This window comes from Stegodyphus dumicola, chromosome X2, assembly GCF_044657685.1.
Source record: "Stegodyphus dumicola isolate Sdum_Otavi_A_Nest chromosome X2, ASM4465768v1".
Classification (NCBI taxonomy): Eukaryota; Metazoa; Arthropoda; class Arachnida; order Araneae; family Eresidae; genus Stegodyphus; species Stegodyphus dumicola.
Window position 1 is genome coordinate 91352916 of NC_140781.1, and position 17696 is coordinate 91370611.

At 33.5% G+C, this 17696-nt stretch overlaps 1 protein-coding gene across 3 annotated transcripts in view; it reads right to left on the reverse strand.

Annotated features, from left to right (window-relative positions):
- LOC118201163 (uncharacterized) overlaps positions 1-17696 on the reverse strand; it is an 86092-nt gene that overhangs the window by 22644 nt on the left and 45752 nt on the right. For all 3 annotated transcript variants that reach the window (XM_085808759.1, XM_085808758.1, XM_035373195.2), the window contains one exon: positions 5690-5834. In XM_085808759.1, coding sequence (XP_085664885.1) covers positions 5690-5834 — 145 coding nt within the window. The remainder of the gene's footprint in view (positions 1-5689; positions 5835-17696) is intronic.

Here is a 17696-nt window from a genome sequence, read left to right on the forward strand (position 1 = left end):
TTCCCGGAAGGGGACGAAAACCTGGAAATTGCAGCAGATGCGTCGGACTATGCTGTAGGTGCGGTTCTCATGCAGAATGGCCATCCTTTGGCAATTTTTCGTAAAACTTTAAACTCTACGCAAAGGAATTACACAGCTACAGAGAGAGAAACATTAGCCGTATTAATGGCTGTACACAAATTTCGAGTTTATTTCGGCAAAGCGCCAGTAACAGTCTTTTCGGATCATGCGGCTGTTGGTAGACTTTACTCGAGGAAATATCTAACGCCCAGGTTAATAAGATGGGCTTTAAAACTTCAAGAATATAATCTAATAATTAAATATAAACCGGGTAAGGAAAACAATGTTGCTGACGCACTATCTCGAATAAAACTGGACGATGAAGGCAATGAACTCAAATGCGCTGTGTTGACTTCAAAACTTTTAGATTCTAGAGAAACAATTAGTGCCGAATTGAAAGCTGATCCTGAATTTGGAAGTATCTATGCGTATTTGAAAGACCCCGAAAGCTTTGAACACACAGATATCGATGCAATAAGAAGTACAGCAGAAAACTATGAAATAATAGATAATTTATTGTTTTACACGAAAGCAACAAACAAAAATTTCGAATATAGACCAGTCATCCCAGCCTCGCTTCGATTAAGCATTTTGAAGGAATTACACGACGCGAAAACAGCGGGTCATTTAGGGGTCAGAAAGACTATAAAATGGGTACGCGAGGCGGATATTTCCCGCAATTATACAAAATAGTAACTGCGTATGTCAGGTCCGGCAATCAATGTCAATTAATAAATTATATTAATTACAGCCCGGCCGGGTACTTAAATAGCATTCGCGCTACATTTCCGAATGAAATTTTAGGCATAGATCTTCTTGGTCCTTTCCCCTTGAGTGAGTTAAATAAAAATCGTTTTCTTTTAGTAATTGTAAATCATTTTTCAAAATGGACAGAAATTTTCCACTTAAACGCGCGTCAGCCAAAACAGTCTCAGATGCATTATTACACAGATATATTTTAAAATACGGTGCACCGATAAAAGTCATTAGCAATAACGGAAAACAATTCGTTAGCCAAATTTTTGAAAACATTTGCTCTGGACTTTGCATACGCCATATCAAAATGGTTCCGTATAAGACCACAGGCAAATATCGCAGAAAGAGTTAATAAAAATATTGTAAAAATAATTCGAAGCTATGTTAGCACACATCACAAGCGCTGGGATGGCTACATAAATGAGTTAGCTTATGCTTTAAGAACAGCAAATCATGATACTACTGGAAAAACTCCAGCAGAATTATTTTTAGGACTTAAGTTAATTACGCCACCAGATAAATTATTCTTTGTGCAACAAAGGGAAGAAGAATTTAAACAAAAAGATATACAGAAACTTATTGATCAGGCGGTTAAAAGTTCGGATACGGCAAGAAATAGACAGAAACTTTACTATGATCGAAAACGCCGTGAAGCAGATTTTAAAGTAGGGGATAAAGTGTTAAAGCGGAAATTTTCTTTATCAAGTGCCCCAGATAATTTCACTGCAAAATTGTCTCCAAAATTTGAAGGCCCCTATGTAATACAGGAAATCAAGGGAGTCGTATTGTACCTTAAGAACGAGAGAGGGGAAACTTGTAAAGCAAGTCCCGACCAGGTGAAAAAATATTATAATCAAAATGATTTTGAAATCCTTAAAAGTTTCTTGCAGGACTCAAGCGCAAAAGAAGTGGAAATTCCAGAATTAACGCCACCCGCTCCACCACTCAAGAAGCAGAGAACAGAGGAACCTAGCCCTTCTACAAGTCATTCTAGGGTCCCGAAAAGAAGGAAGGTAACATGGTCACACTCCAGCATTCAAGAAGTGCAGGAAATCAACGCCGCCTCGTAAAGAATCTTTGGTAAACAGGAAAAGACCGGTTACAACTTCCCACAGTAGAAAATCTGCGTCGAGGAAACCACTTCCAGGGCCAGATAGTCAGGAGCAAACAAGGCCGCCGTTCACGAGAAGAAAAAGACAGCAAGAGGAAAGAAAAGATTGGCACCAGCAGAAAAAATTCAAGCAAGAATCCAGACCGGAGGCCACCAAGACCAGCCGTCCAGGGGCTAAACGGGAAAGACAGGAACTCGAAGACTACCACCCCAAGAGGCCGGCGTACAGAGGGCGAAAAAGGAACGTCCGTCACCATGGAGGAAACTCGAAGAAACCAAAAGCGGAGATTAACTTCCATGAACTCTGTAACGTGGGATCAATTTTGCCAGAAGAGGATGTCGGAGTTCCAAGCATCGAAAAGTCAAAGATAAGTTAAAATCTTCTATAAATTTGTCCTTTGTTCTGAAATGTTATGTGTAAATACGAAGTTCTATGTGTTGACGGAAGTCAGTTTGTCTCGGTTGAGACTTAGTTTTGTTTTACCTTATTTAGCTAAGGCAACAGCATTATTTCCTTTAAGTGTAAAATCTAAGAGCAAGGAATTCGTGTTGGTCAAAAGACTGGTTCTGTCATGTTAAAGCCAAAACTTGGCCGAAAGTAAAATAACTTCGTATTCTTGTATTAATGTAAAATTTAGTTTCAGTGCCGCCAGTGAAGTAAATTTTTATTTTCTCTTATTCATCTTATAGTAAATTGTAAAAATCATATGTATTAGAATTTTATAAATATAGGTAAATACTTGAAAGTTACGTAAAAGTAGAATTTAGTCTAGAAGCATAAAATTTTAGATGCTAAAAGTAAATGCTCAAAAGAAACGAGTTAAAACCTAAGTGTTAAACAGTAGTTAAAATCATGCTTTAGAGCGAAAGCCTACATGTCTAAAGGTGAATGAGGAGGAAAATTAGAATGAATGTGTTTTTTAGGGTTCTCCACTTACACTTGAATTTAAGAATATTAAACATAGCTCATCGAGTTTCAGTATGTTGGATTAAGGTGTGTCATATTTGGTCGTTAGTATGCTAACAAATCATTGTGGTTAGGGGAAGTGTTGTAATACAAAAATACGAAAATTCCCGTTTGACACCACACATGGTGGAGAACCAGGGTAAAGTTAAATTCATGTTTGAATATTTGAATGAATGTGAATGTAAGCAGTTAATTAAGGAAAAGAAAAGGATCGAAAATGAAAACTTTATCGACTGTTAAGAAAGTGTAAATCATAATGTATTTGGAATATACTGATACTTATTCCTTCCAGATGCTGGAAGGAAGAGAAAAAGATTGATTGATGAAGACCGAAAAGCAGAAAGGATCCGGTAAGAAGATATTGTATCCAAATCTTCTACAGAAACGATTGTAATTATCTTACACAACAGTTTGTTTTTTGTAAACGGAGCTCTTGAGTCTTAGGTCAGAATATGGAAAGTTTACCACAGGTCGTTTCTAGGACCTGCTTCCAAGTTTACCAAATTCTGGCAGCGGCAAATGTAGGGTTTATATTTATTTTAACTAACATTTATTTTAAGCTATCTTTCCTGTCAAGCCTTTACTTTCCCCTAGAATTGCCAATGCCAGAGTATGTAAATTGTAGTAGAGCGCGCAGTCTATTCAAATTTTTAGCAGAAGTAAGTTGAGTTTAAATAGAAGGGAAACGAGTTTGTATGTGTGCTTCTCGAATCGCGAGCGTGAAGGTTGCTAGGTAGAAATTTAAGAACCGCGAGTTTCGGCCTGTGTGCCTATTTCTGCAGTTCGCTGAATTTTTCAACTGCTTAATCAGTAAGCTCGCTGAATCTCAGCTGTATCTTAGAACGCGGTTAAGTTAGTTACGATTTCAGAGCCTCGTAGGTAGTGATCTCGTTATTTATTCATCCTGTCATTTATTTTTAGTTTCACATTTCTGTTTTGTTAAACCGCCGGGTCGGCGTAGTTTGTGAGCGTCAAGTGAACGCAGCTGTTATTTCTAAAGTGGAATAAAAAGGGATTTAAACCCTTCTTTCGAGTTTGTGTAATTTACAGTTCATAGCAGTCACTACCATAGTTGTTGACAAGTTGGGGGCCACGCAACACTACAATATAAATAGAAAACAGAACTATGAATTATATGGTTGCCAACACTGAAATATGAAAAACCGGAAGGTTCTCGCAGCGCGGTGACTCCACATTGACTTTATAATGAATATATAAAGTCAATGTGGAACTTTATAATGAATGATTCAGGTTACTAACATATTTATAATATACCTGATACAAAATATAATATTTAATTAGATATTCTAAATTTTGTGGTCTTTGAATGATTTCATTTTGTAGTTTTCCTGCAAGTTTTATGCTGATAAAACTCTGAGTAGGGAAGGAAAGCTTTCCGTACTTTTAAATACGATGAAAATAAAATTAATAATTAATGTACATAATATTGTGTGAAAAAACGTAGTAGTGTACCATATACTGATGTAAAAAAATTAATTTCAATAAATCAATTCCCACAGATCATTCAACTATTTTTAAAACTTTTTCTCAGTATTTAATTCATAAATTAGAGTTTTAGTTTAGAATATTTAAAACGTTAAAAATTGTTGAATTTCATTATTTAACAATCTGATTTCATTATTTAACGATTTGGATTCAGCGGTGATATTTCACCATTGAAATTAAAACGTACAGTGTCGTCAAATTACGATTATGCATAAAATTCCTGCACTAAATATCATAAGTAAAGCAGAAGTAAGTACCTTCAGAAAAAGGCCATATGTAATAAAAACGTACAGCTTTCCCTTAGAAACATGTGCTAATAAATTAATTCTTTAAATCACAAAATTAAATTATTGCGATTCCATCGCTGCTTATTTTTATAGAAAATATTCTGGACCAGTGCCTGATATTAGCAGTATAGGAGGAATTTTGAAAAATGGATAAGTTGTGAAAATAATAGCATTTATTAAAATGATAATTACCTCGCTTGTTTCAGAGCTTAATTGCACTCTCAAAAACGAAAGATAAGCAAAAAATGTAGCTTGAACAGAATAAATTTAAGATACAGCAAAATGGTTTACTGAGACTCTTTTATAATAAAGAAAACATTATTAAAATTATGACATTGAAATGAGTTATGGAATACCAGTTTCATAACATTAATATCGTGTGTGTGTGTGTGATTATGGCAAAGCCTCGAGGGCTATCTGCCTAAGGGGAGGGATGCCTTCGTGGAGGACTTTCTAAGGGAAACTGGCTCGTATACACGTTACACATGGGGAAAACCACGAAAACGCCCATGCAGCCAGCCCGTTCGCGGGATTCGAACCTCGGACCGAACTACCAGTGTTCAGCGACTTTACCGCTCGGCCGCTGGTGGGCCTAACATTAATATCAAACTTTAGCCTATTAACATCTACTCAAGAGTTATTATTCAACAGAGGATTACTATTTCTTTCCACTTATTGCCTTCAGTACTCCGAATTCTTCGGTCTTCAACCATTTGGAAAAGTATTGTTTTCCAAATTTTTTATCATTGTGACATGTTATTCTAAGCACAGAGTTTCAGGATAAGAAACCTTACTGATTAAGTTGAAATTTTCCCTTTAATCAGCAAGTTCTTCAAAACATCTACAAACGTGCTTGTTTGATTGAAATCGAAAGTGCAGCGGAACTGGGTTCAATGAGTTGTGCAGAAGAAAAAAAATAGAAAGAAAAGAAAAGCGAAACTCGCTGATCCGTTAATTGATAGTAAAAAAGCTGTTGGAAGAGTAAATAAGGGTTTTTCTCACCTGGTTTGTGAGCTTGGTATCCTTGAATTTGTACTTCTTGTAATACAAAACAATGGATTCCAAGTACGGGAAAGGGAAATCGTTGAAGTAATACAGGTCATTCATCTTTACGATTGGGTAGTGGGCAATCTTCTTGTCCGAAGTTCTGAAATTAATTTATATAGGGTTAGTTGAGATTACAACTTCGTTTAGTTAGCAGCAATTAATCTTATTTCTCACTGAACCCCAAAGTTCTTTGAGTGCTATTTCCCAACTTGCAAATAAGAATAGAGCACTTCTTATACTTTTTCAAGGGACCATTGAAAAATATATGTACAAATAAAAAAGATATATAATTGAAATTTTAGTTTAATTTGTGGTTCCTATATTTTAACTGTAGAGATTTATTGTCTATTACTGTACTACGACTGACATACAAATTTAATCTTATCATCCTAGTTTTTAGTTTATTTAAAATAGTCTCTGTATAAGAAAATTGAACCATTCCATTTTTAAAATTGTAAACATTCAAACTGTATAGCGTTATATAGAACTACATAACTATATATACATATTTTAACATAAAAATGAGAAAGGCCACATTTTTTTCAATTACCCATTTTTGAATAAATAACATATTTTCCATGAAGATTTAAATATTGCTGAAGATTTAAATTTTTTTTAAAAATTCAAGTTTCGTTTGAAATTGCCTTAAATACTGTAATATGAACTGAATTAAGTTTCAGCAAAATCTTTCTTGTAGGAATCGTTGAATCAATGGAATGCGTTACATCTTGAATAAAAAAAAGAGGATGGCATTAATTCTTTATTCTTTATTCATCTCTTTACTCGAATGTTTAAGTGGAAATCATGCAGTCAGTTTTTCAACTGTACATGGCTTTGATATCATTAGATCAGCATCACAGTTCGTAGCAGTTTCTCGAAAACGCAGTGCCTTACTTCCAGGAGACACTATTCTTCTTCATCTATACAGTTTCATTACCACTTCCGCTGCAAAGAGTTTTCTTATTCTAGATTTGAAAAACTTCCTTTGATGAAACTGTGTTTAACTGTTTCTGATTTTACTCGAATCCAAGTCAGAAATATCATATTCAAATCTTTAATTACGTTTATCGTTCTCCAGATATTTCTTGCAATATTGTTTTAAAATACTTTTTGAATTAATTTTTCCCTCAGAATAGTTTTAAAGTCTTGATAACATCCTTATCTAAAGTTTGATGCGTTTTTGTATAATTTTGCGGTGGGAAACTACTTACATTTTTTCAAAAAGTTAGTTGGTTGTGGGTGCACAAAAAGCATAATTTTACAGTTTTGTGTTCTCTTCGCTTTTACCATTTTCTTGAGCACTCTGTAGAAATGGCTACAATTTATCCGATTTATACTACAGTGATAAAATTTTAATATTTTAAAAATATTTTTATTTCTGTGACCTTCCTATTATTAGACGTGCAGTTTTTTTTTTTTTTTTCTGTTCCATTACTTTTTGCAAGCCGTAAAATAGTCAGAATTGCTTTTACTTTAGTCCATTACATTAATCGCTTTTAAAGGCTACAGGTGAAAGAAGAAACCGGTTTCACCAACGCTGAAAATATATTTTAATTGCATTCATTTCGCTAGATGAATTTTTGAATCATGTTTCAACAGATTGAATTAAAATATCTCTGAATTCTTCGATTATGAAATGACATGAGAATCCGTGGCGCAGTGTAAATTTACGCAGACATCCAACTAAGAAACAAGTATACTTCACACTCAGTTGCAATGTTGCAATGCTTTCTCCTTCAGCCTAGGATTCTTCCCTGGGATATTTGATGCACTGCCTTGAGTAAAAAACTTCAGAAAAAAATTCTAAGCCTCAGGTAAACTTACCCCTTAGACACTCAACTTCTTTGGAGCAAATTTTCTGAAAAGTTCTGTTGTTTCTTCTATTTTTCAGCCAGAAATTATCGCTTTCAATATTGACACAGAATACCTAATTTTTTCGAAACATTTAGCTTTTGTCAAGAGTGCGTAGAGACATTAGGTATTTTAGAAGCTGGAAAGATGAAAAATTAACAATGCTTTCGCCGGGAATCGAACCACGGACCTCTGGAATACCGGCCCAGCGAGCAGAACCACTACACCACGAAGGCACGCTAGGAAGGCGGGAGAAATACCTTATATACTCCCCCTTTTAAAGTGCGACTGGGGTTTCTAGGGGATAGCCAAATCCTGGGTGAGGAGAATCATCATCCAACACCCTTTTAGTTCGGGCGCCACTGTAGAGCCATTAGGTATTTTGGAAGCAGGAAAGATGAAAAATTAACAATGCCTTCGCCATGTGCAGACCACCACACCACGACGGCACGCTAGGAAGGCGGAAGAAATACCTTATAAGTGTATATTTGTCAAATTCTTTTATAATTTTAATTTTGGCTTCTTTCGTTTTGTAGAGATTTTTAGCAACAGATTTAAGTTTATGAAGAGAGCAAAGGACAAATAGCAATCGATTTAAAACGTGTTTATCGAATAACACAAGAATGTAGTACCAGTAAATCTCTCTCATCAGAGAAATCCACACCATGTTCCTTCTAACCATCAACCAGATTTCGAGGTATTCCTTCTTCCCTTTTCTTGTATCGACAAGTAACTTCTAAATGCTACCGACAGAAAGAAATTAAACCGGTTAAATTACACAAGCTGAGAAAACGAACGTTATTGAATAAGCGAAGCAGTAATTCTCAGCCCTTTTTGTCTCACGCACCCCTTTGACCACTGCTAGACGATCATTCCCCCTTTCCAAAACTTGAAGTATATATATAATGTATTATATATATATTTATTTTTTATTGTCAGTATGCTGTGATTTTTTTTTTTTTTTTTTGAAAAGTCCAAGTTATATTCGCGAGCGTTAACTTTAAGATATTTATTAACTGCTGTTTTATTCGGAGAATTTCGACCTTAGAAAAATACAGAATGTTTTTACATACTTTTTTCCACAGCTTGCTTTGTATTTATTAATCTGGTTCTTTTTTTACCATATAATGAAAATAAATCGTATTATTTGGACTCCTTTTATACGTATTTTTCTAAAAACATTCGCGATGGCATTATTTTACCATTATTTCTAGAGCCCTCCTAATTTTTTGGGTGAATAATTATTTAAAAATCTTACACCTCAGAAAAGTTCTCCGAAAGACAAGAAGAATGGATTCTTCTTCTTTCTCATCCTTACAATCAAGGGCATAAAAGCACAATATGAAAACAACCTTTTGCCAGGGTATTAATGGTGTCCGCCGATAACATCGCGGCAAAAACATCGCGGACGAAAACGTCGCGGAGAAAACAACGCAAGGCGAAAACGTCGTGCTACAAAACATCGTGGGAGAAAACATCGCAAAGAGAAAACATCGCAGTTCTAAAACATCGTGGTACAAAACATCGAAGTCGAAAATAAAGCGGTTCAAAAACTTCGCAGTTTAAAAACATCGTCGTCGAAAATATCGTGGTAAAAAATAAAGTATCTACAAATCATCGCATGACAATAACATCGCAGACATGCTTTTTTTTTCAGGTTTTAATAATTGTAAATGGATATTTATTCCCATAATGATTTGTGAGCGCAAGATGTAAAGAAGGATAATTTTTACTTTCACATTTTTTTATTAACTAATAAATTTTTGCTGAAAAAGTAAGAAGGAAACTTAAGCATAGAAAATTAAATGCAACTCATAGATTATACTTTTCGTGAAAAATTACCAGTAAAAACTTTATAAAATATGATTTATTAATGGCCTTTGTTAGTTAACTATGTCGGTTTAAAATTCTATTAAGTACTATAAGTTGCATAAATTTTCTAGGCTTAAATCTCCTTCTTATTTTCTCAGCAAAAATTTATTAGTTAATAAAAAATATGAAAGTAAACGTTATCCTTTTTTCCAACTTGCGCTCACAAATCATTGTGGGAATATCCATTTACAGTTATTAAAGCCTGAAAAAAGCATGTCTACGATGTTATCGTCATGCGATGATTTGAAGATACTTTATTTTTTACCACGATATTTTCGACGATGATGCTTTTAAACTGCGAAGTTTTTGAACCGCTTTATTTTCGACGACGATGTTTTGTATCACGATGTTTTAGAACTGCGATGTTTTCTCCCACGATGTTTTGTAGCACGACGTTTTCGCCTTGCGTTGTTTTCTCCGCGACGTTTTCGTCCACGATGTTTTTGCTGCGATGTTTTCGGCTGTAACCGTATTAATGAATCATTACGACGGCAATAGTGTAATAAACTGAAATGCATTAGCTTGCCAATGAATAAACGACTAGATTAATTAAATAAAAAAAACAGTAATATATAGTAATTATATTAATAACTGATAAAATAAGAACTAAATATTAATACAGAAGAGTAGCTGTTTGATAATATATATATATATATATCTATATATATATAGATATATATAACATAAAATTCCTGTATATTTCTTTAATGGATTTCCTCTGCATCGAGGAGGAGGTGAAAATTTTCGGGTGAACTGTTATAATTAAATGTCAAATGGTTCATCAGCTAATTTTGGATGAACAGAAACGCAGTGGTTTTCCAGGGGAAAGAGGTTCAATTGAGTCTGATTTACCTCCTCTTGATATTGTTGAATCAAATTTAATTGTATTCCTCTTCCTATGTATTTTTTGTAGTTACTGCATTTCACGTCTCTTTAATTCTTCTAATTTTTGGTTCATTTTTTACATATTATAAGAAATTTTGAAATTTTACTGGTTTTGAATTTCATTTCTTTTGGATCTTTGTAGAATTGGTTCTAAATTTCTTACTTTTTGTGTGTCTCTCTCCCTCTCTCTCTATATATATATGATAATGCTGTAGAAATATTGATAGTGTAGATATTGATCTATAATAAACAGCACTTTTGCAGCCGAGGTAGATTCTTTTTTTTTTCATTGACATTTGTGACCACAATTCACACGGCACCTTTTCTAACGAAAACCTTTGTAGATGACATAGTTTACAACATGTTAATCAAGACAAATAATGAAAAAATAATTTAGGTGTTAAGAAAGCCTTCAGGATTTAGGTATATACGACAAAGAAAAAACAGATATGAAGAAACAAATGCAAAAGCAAATTAGATCAACATCAGATAAGAATAGACCTTAGAATACTGTAAATCAGACTGTGTTCTTCAGTAGATCATTTGTAAAGAAAGATGTAGATGTATTCATGAAATTACCAACTAAAATTTAAGAAATAACCTGATTTTAATTTTTTATCTCAAACTTATTTAATCTCAGACCTTACTGTGTGTATCCCAATAAAAACATTACTGAAGTTTGATGTTCTTTACACCTTTCTTCTCTAAATTAACAATTTCTTCTTCTTTATCATTTGTAGCCACTCCCCGGACTTTTTCTACCTAACAAACTAGTTCCGGATATTCGCTAACCCTATATATGCCGAATCTTGAAGGCCATCTACAAGTAATACACATTCATATAAATTAAACTAATGGCTTATTTAAACAATGCGTTTTCTTCAGTAAAATAAATTAACGTAAAATAAAATAAAATAAAATGTTTTTCTTTAGCAATAAATACATTAACATCAAATTTAATTTTAGTGGGAGACGAACAACGTATTTGGATATTTAAAAGTCTGAACATTTGGAATTATATCGTATTCATGCTCGCCAAAAACTTGGCGAGCATGAAAATCAGTTGGCATAACTTTCTACTGAGGCAACCCTGTTCTCAGGTATAAACAGTAATTCATCGAAAATTCCACTTCGTCATGACCTTCGTGACTTTACAGGGCAAACGGACTGTTATAACAGCTTTAACTTTTTTTTTTTTTTTTTTTTTTTTTTTTTCGCGTTAGCTTCGGGGCGACTCTTCATGTAGTTCAGTGTCATGTCGAAATTCCACGGATTCTTTTTCACATACTCGGCAATTTGAGATCTCGTTTGACGGCCAGTACGTCCAGTGTCATCAGTTAAATTATGTAGTTATGCGACTAGAAAATTTACATTGCTTCTAAGTAAGAAAAATTAACTATACCCGAAGCTCTAGGCGAATATGAATATTTCGGCTTTTCTTCTTTAGAAAATTTCCCATATGTATTCTCAAATTAACAATTTCAAATCATTTATCTATCCACAATGGAGGTGGCCAACCTTTTTGGAAAGAGTGCCACTACCTGAAAAAAAAGTTATGCGTGCCACTTCCAACTTTTCCAACATACTAAAAATTACAGAAAAGCGAAAAATGTATATAGGCTGATAATGGGATTTTTACGCAAATAGCACACATTTTTATGTACATCTCATCAGGACTGAACATTTAAAATTTAATATAATAAATAAAACAAACGTACAAACTAGAGTTATATTATTAATAAACATTTTTAAAGGTTCAATCAGTTAGGTTATGCATAAAGTAAAAATGAATAATTCGAAACATTCAGTTTTAAATTAAATAGTCAGTATTTAATGTGTTTTTTTAATATGTAGTTTTTTTTTTTACCAAGTTATCTATATTAGGATTAGCAGTTCTTGAAGATGCTAACAAAATTCAGTATTTTAGGTGCATATCAGTTCATTTTGAAAGCTATTTTGATTTTATTGTGTTTATAATAGAAAATATTTGTTCACAAACATACGTTGATCTAAACTTACAATATCTAACAACCAAATCGAGTGAATTTGGAAAATTGCTTGTTGGTACAAATTTCCAAAATTCAATATAGTTTGGATGACCTTTCAGTTGAAATAAGTTTCTCATATTTGCTTTTCAGTGCAGCATGCTGCTATTGGTCAATAATTTTGATTTGGATTTCAGTTGGGTAACAATTAACGTCTTGCAGAGAAACTGAATTATTATATTTGTTCTAATGTGTTTTATGTGTGTATCTATCGACGGAGCTGATACAGACGTATTATTATTTTTTCAAATCTTTAAATTTTTCAATAAGTCAAAACTCCACCGTGGCACACCGTGGCACACGTGCCGCGGGTTGGCCATCCCAGATCTAGACCAAAGATTCACAACTGGGTCAGTATAGACCCACTAATATAATAAAATGCACGTCTCATGTTTAACAATGTCAGCCGACCACCTGTGGCCAGATACTTTAAATTTCAAATTCAAATTAAATCTAGTAGTGGAAGACTACACAATATATTTAACGCCGTGTTTCCCAACGTGGGGCCCAAGCCCCACAAGGGGGCAATGTGACCGTTAAGATGGGAAATTCGAAAATGGACTCATGCAGAGTTTAAGGGGACAAAAGACTTTCTAAATATGTTTCATGAAGTCAAAATTTTTCGAAATTTCATTTTTATTCCCCAAAATAAAGAAAAATGTAAGTGATGTTGTAAGGATCTTAAGTTTTACTAACGTTTATTTTATTTTAAATCTTTACTATCACTTCTTATTTTCTACTTCCGGCCAGAATTATAAGCGTTAATGTATTTATGCAAAGTTTGTCTGGCGAACGCCAAGTACTTAAGTTGTGGCTTTTTGCCAAGCGAAAGAGAGGAAGCAGTTAGTCGAAGCAGGCCGCTTACCTTAGAAGTTTTACTCAGTTGCTGGTTGCCTTCCAGGCCAGAGGTTTTAATCCTCTTGATAATTTTAAACGTATTGTAGTGTTCACAGTTCTCTGTACTACATACGGCTTCCTGTTAATATAAGGCCAATCTTCCACGTTTATTATTTCAAAGTCAAATTAGAGTTTAGTTTTATTTTTATATTTTTACGTTTAGACCACAAGTAGTGGGTCTTTGTATTCCGAAATACGGAAGTTATTGTAAATAGAGAAAAATAAAGGGTTTTGTATACCCTTCTTGTGTATCCTGTCTACTTCCCACAGTTATTGAACATAGCTTTAGTAAGCTCTCTGTTCCGAGTCAGGTCCTTGCATGTTCCCGAAGAAAGTAAGACGGAACATTGAACCTGATAATGTATACGTAAAAGAGTTTTTAAATTGCGGTACATTTTAAATATTTTATAAAGAATTCTCGCTGTAGACATGGACATTTAAATGCTTTTAAAGGCATTTAAATAACTGACACATTATGCTTTCCAGACGTTTCTCGCACATTACAGCCAACAAATTTACTTTATTTTTACTGTAGGAATGGCAACCGGTATATTATTCTTTCCTTGAATGGCAACAGTAGCTGCTTTCAGCTTTGTTTATATTCATCTTATATTTATTTCTTTCAGCCCTCAGTGAAATGAGGGGTGCAAGCAAGAAAAAACGTTCGTTTTTCTTGTTCTGTTTCTCGTTCGATTCGGAGGCATATTTAAAATTTGGTTTCATACCCGGTCCATAAACGGTAAACTTTTGTTCTTTTATGCCAATAATGCCTGACCAACAAATCAATGAAACTAGGTCGCTTGAGGCAGATTTGAAGGCGAAACATAATGCTGATATTAATTCAGATTTGAATTATTTTCACACTTTAAGGAAAATTTTTGAAAAAAGAGTAATATTAAAGTGTCTATTTACTGCTCATAATGCAACTGTTAATCGTGCTCTTGAGGCTATTTATCAAATTTAATTACTCGTCGCTTAATCTGGGAAAAGCCGTACTATAGGGGAGAATTTAATCAAGCCATCAATATCAGCATTTAAAACTGTTCTAGAAAAAGATAACAAAGACGTTAAAGCTATACCACTAAATAACAATAGTGTTTGCAGAAGAAAGATTAAATGAGTGAGGATATTGAAATACAACTTGTTGAAAAGCTGAAAACAAGAAAAGTTTCGGTGCAAATGGATGAACCAACTTTGAGAGACAGTGAGGCCGTACTTGTAACTTGTGTAAGATATATTCATAAAGGGGATTTTGCCGAAGAAATGTTCTGTAAATCATTAGAAAGCACCACTACCTCCAAAGACATTTATAGTAAGCTAAAAAATATAATACATCTTGTACTGCAGATGGTGCTCCTAATATGATAGTTGAAAAATAAAGTAAAGCACGGAATAAGGAAAAGGGTTGCTTAAAATAGATAAAAGATGAGAATCCAGAAAGGCTTCTTGTGCATTGTGTTATTCGTAGAGAAAACCTGGTAGCTAAAAACAATTCGCCTGTTCTAAATGAAGTACTAAATTTAGTTCTAAAGTGTATCAATGCTATTAAAGCTAGGGCCAAATGTGAACGTCTTTTCAAGTTATTTTATGAAGAACAAAATGAAGACTATATGAGACTTGTACTTCACACTGAAGTAAGAACGCTGTCGAAAGGGAACTGCTTGGAAAGATTTATGGAACTATTTGATACTCTTAGTTATTTTTTAAGCGACAAACCTGAAATGAAAAATCCGTTAACGGATGATAACAAGGCAATTGTGAGTTATTTAGCTGATATCTTTGAAAAATTAAATATATTAAATAAACAACTTCAAGGAGCAAATAAAACTTATGATGCAAAAGGAAGATATTTGGTTTCATTATCCTTGTTGAATTATGCCAGGCATATACTGTTTACCACAAAATGTTTGAAAAGTCTCATTGGCTCCAAAAATGTGACGCGACTACCGCTATACTTGTTACTGTCGATCATCTGAAAATTTTATCGGCTGATTTAAAAGATTTTGTAACATAAAACAAATTGATTTTCCAACTTGGATGATGCAGCCAATGCTAGTGGATTTGGCTGACATTTCAAATATGCAGTAAAAAGAACTCGCAGAAATGCAAAATGATGAGTCAATTAAAACTTTATTTAATATAAAAGGAGCGATGACATAGCTTTGTGAGGTAACCAGAATCAGATATCCAAATGCAACAAAATTTGCAAGAGAACTATTGTTACCGTTTCCATCTTCATATTTTACTGAATGTGGATTTAGTGCCATAAATGATTTCCTGCTTTAAAAAAAAAAAAAAAAAAAAAAAAAAAAAAAAAACCGTTTGGATATAATGAAATCGGGAGACTTGAGACACAAGTTATCTAAATTGGAATCTGACATAAAATTTCTTTGCAGCAAGTATCAAGCGCAAGGAACTCGCTAAATTTAAACAATAAAAATTACTAATACTTAAAATAAAAAACTTTCACTAAAATGAGTTTCTTCTTGAATTTCAGTTTTCCATGTTTTGAAAGTTCACTTACTGTGTTTGCTCATAAAATTTCGTAGTCATTTCTTCCTAAAAGCTATCATTCAAGTTTCTTTCGTGAAAATTTCAGTTTAATATTAAAAATTATGTATATGCTAGGGGGAGCTTAAAAGTTTTAGAGAGGATTAGGTGGGGAATAGCACAAAAAAGGCTGGGAAACACTGATTTAACGCGAAGTTGGTTCAAACTTCTCACTGGTGTAACAATAAATGTCGACAATTATAATTCAAAGTTGAAGGCTACACTCTTATCTGAGCTCGCGAAACCTAGTAAAGTGGCCTCGAGAGGCGGAAACACGCTCAGTTTGAAATCCTCACCTTAAATACTTTTAACCTGATTTGCAATGTGGTAGGGAAACGGAAAGAAGAAGTAAAAATCTAAATTATAATGACTGGTTAGATTAATATAATGGAATGTTACGATATATTTTAAGAATTTATAAATTTTGAAGCAATAAATATGTTTAATAAATATGTTTAATAAATAAATTTGAAGCAATAATGTAAAAAGGCAAAACGCGAGAACTTATATAAGAAAACACAATCAAAAATAAATAAAATAAAATAAAATTACGAAGTAACTGAAAACTTATTTATGTTTGTAGAATTAATAATACTAATAATATACAAAATAAAGAAATCTAATAAATCACTTTTTGAAAACGTTTGTTCATATTCTTATTCTGTTTTCTTTAAGTTATTTATCTGCAATTACTTGCATTATGATTATGTTGTATACTGTATATTCTAGGGAAAAATGTGAGGAGATTGATAAAGAAAACCATTCTTTTAAAAGAGGTCGGAAATTTCTTGATCCTGTAACCATATTTACTCGTATATTTCTCCTCCTCACGTAAATCCCCTCCCACCATATGAGGTTAATACTTCTGATGTTTGGTAAGCGTAAACGCGTAAGCGATAAGGTCTGTACGAACAGACTGGCATGTACATTCTGTAAATAAAAAGAATGTCATTCAAATTAATAATTTTTATCAATTTTTTTAATACATATATAGAGAGGTTACAATAAGTCCATTCCTTTTTAGTGTGCTGGGTTCTCCCCCCTCCTCCATTTAAAACCCTTTCCCTCAAAAATGGTATACACCGCGGAATTTTTTCCCCTTTGTTCACAAGATTTGAAAATCAATTAAAAAAAGGACGTAAATGCGCACGTAAATACCGTATTTCCTTAAGAACGCTATTAGGTGGTTGAATTTCAGTAAATAAAAGATGAATAACTCAATAAATAATTTTGCATGAAAAGTAGATTTTCTGTTTGTCTGCTTGACACTTTGCATATTACCATTCAAAAATTTGTTTATCAGTTATTGACCTATAAGTGAGGGAGTGAATTATACCACTGAACACTAGCAGTTAGCCATTTGAAAGTTTCTTGAGAAAAGGTTAAATGCACAGGTTTCTCGTGATTTCCGCTATGTGCATCGGAAACACGAATTTTCGTTATGTAGCCAAGGCATCACTCCTAAGGCAGATAGATAATTTAACTCGGATACAAGTCAGTTTCCCTAAAAAAATACTTCATAATGGCATCCCTCCGTTAGGTCTCTAGCCTTCGCGTGCTTTGCTGTAATCGATTAACCAGCTAGTCAAATAATAAAAGAAAATCTTTTAAAGCCTGATGACCATTTTAATTAAAAATTCAGAATGATGGTAAGCACTATAAAGCAGTAGGTGCAACAATTAATCGAGGAGTCAACACCAACTACGAGAAAATCACACTTTCTGCGGTGTAAGAATGGTACAGTCTTCTAATATAAGAACAGAATTAAAAGTTTTTTTAGATTTAGATTCGTTCGATTACAGCAATTACAGGGTTATTTACCTAAGGAGAGGGAGGCCTTCGTGGAGGACTTTCGAAGAGAA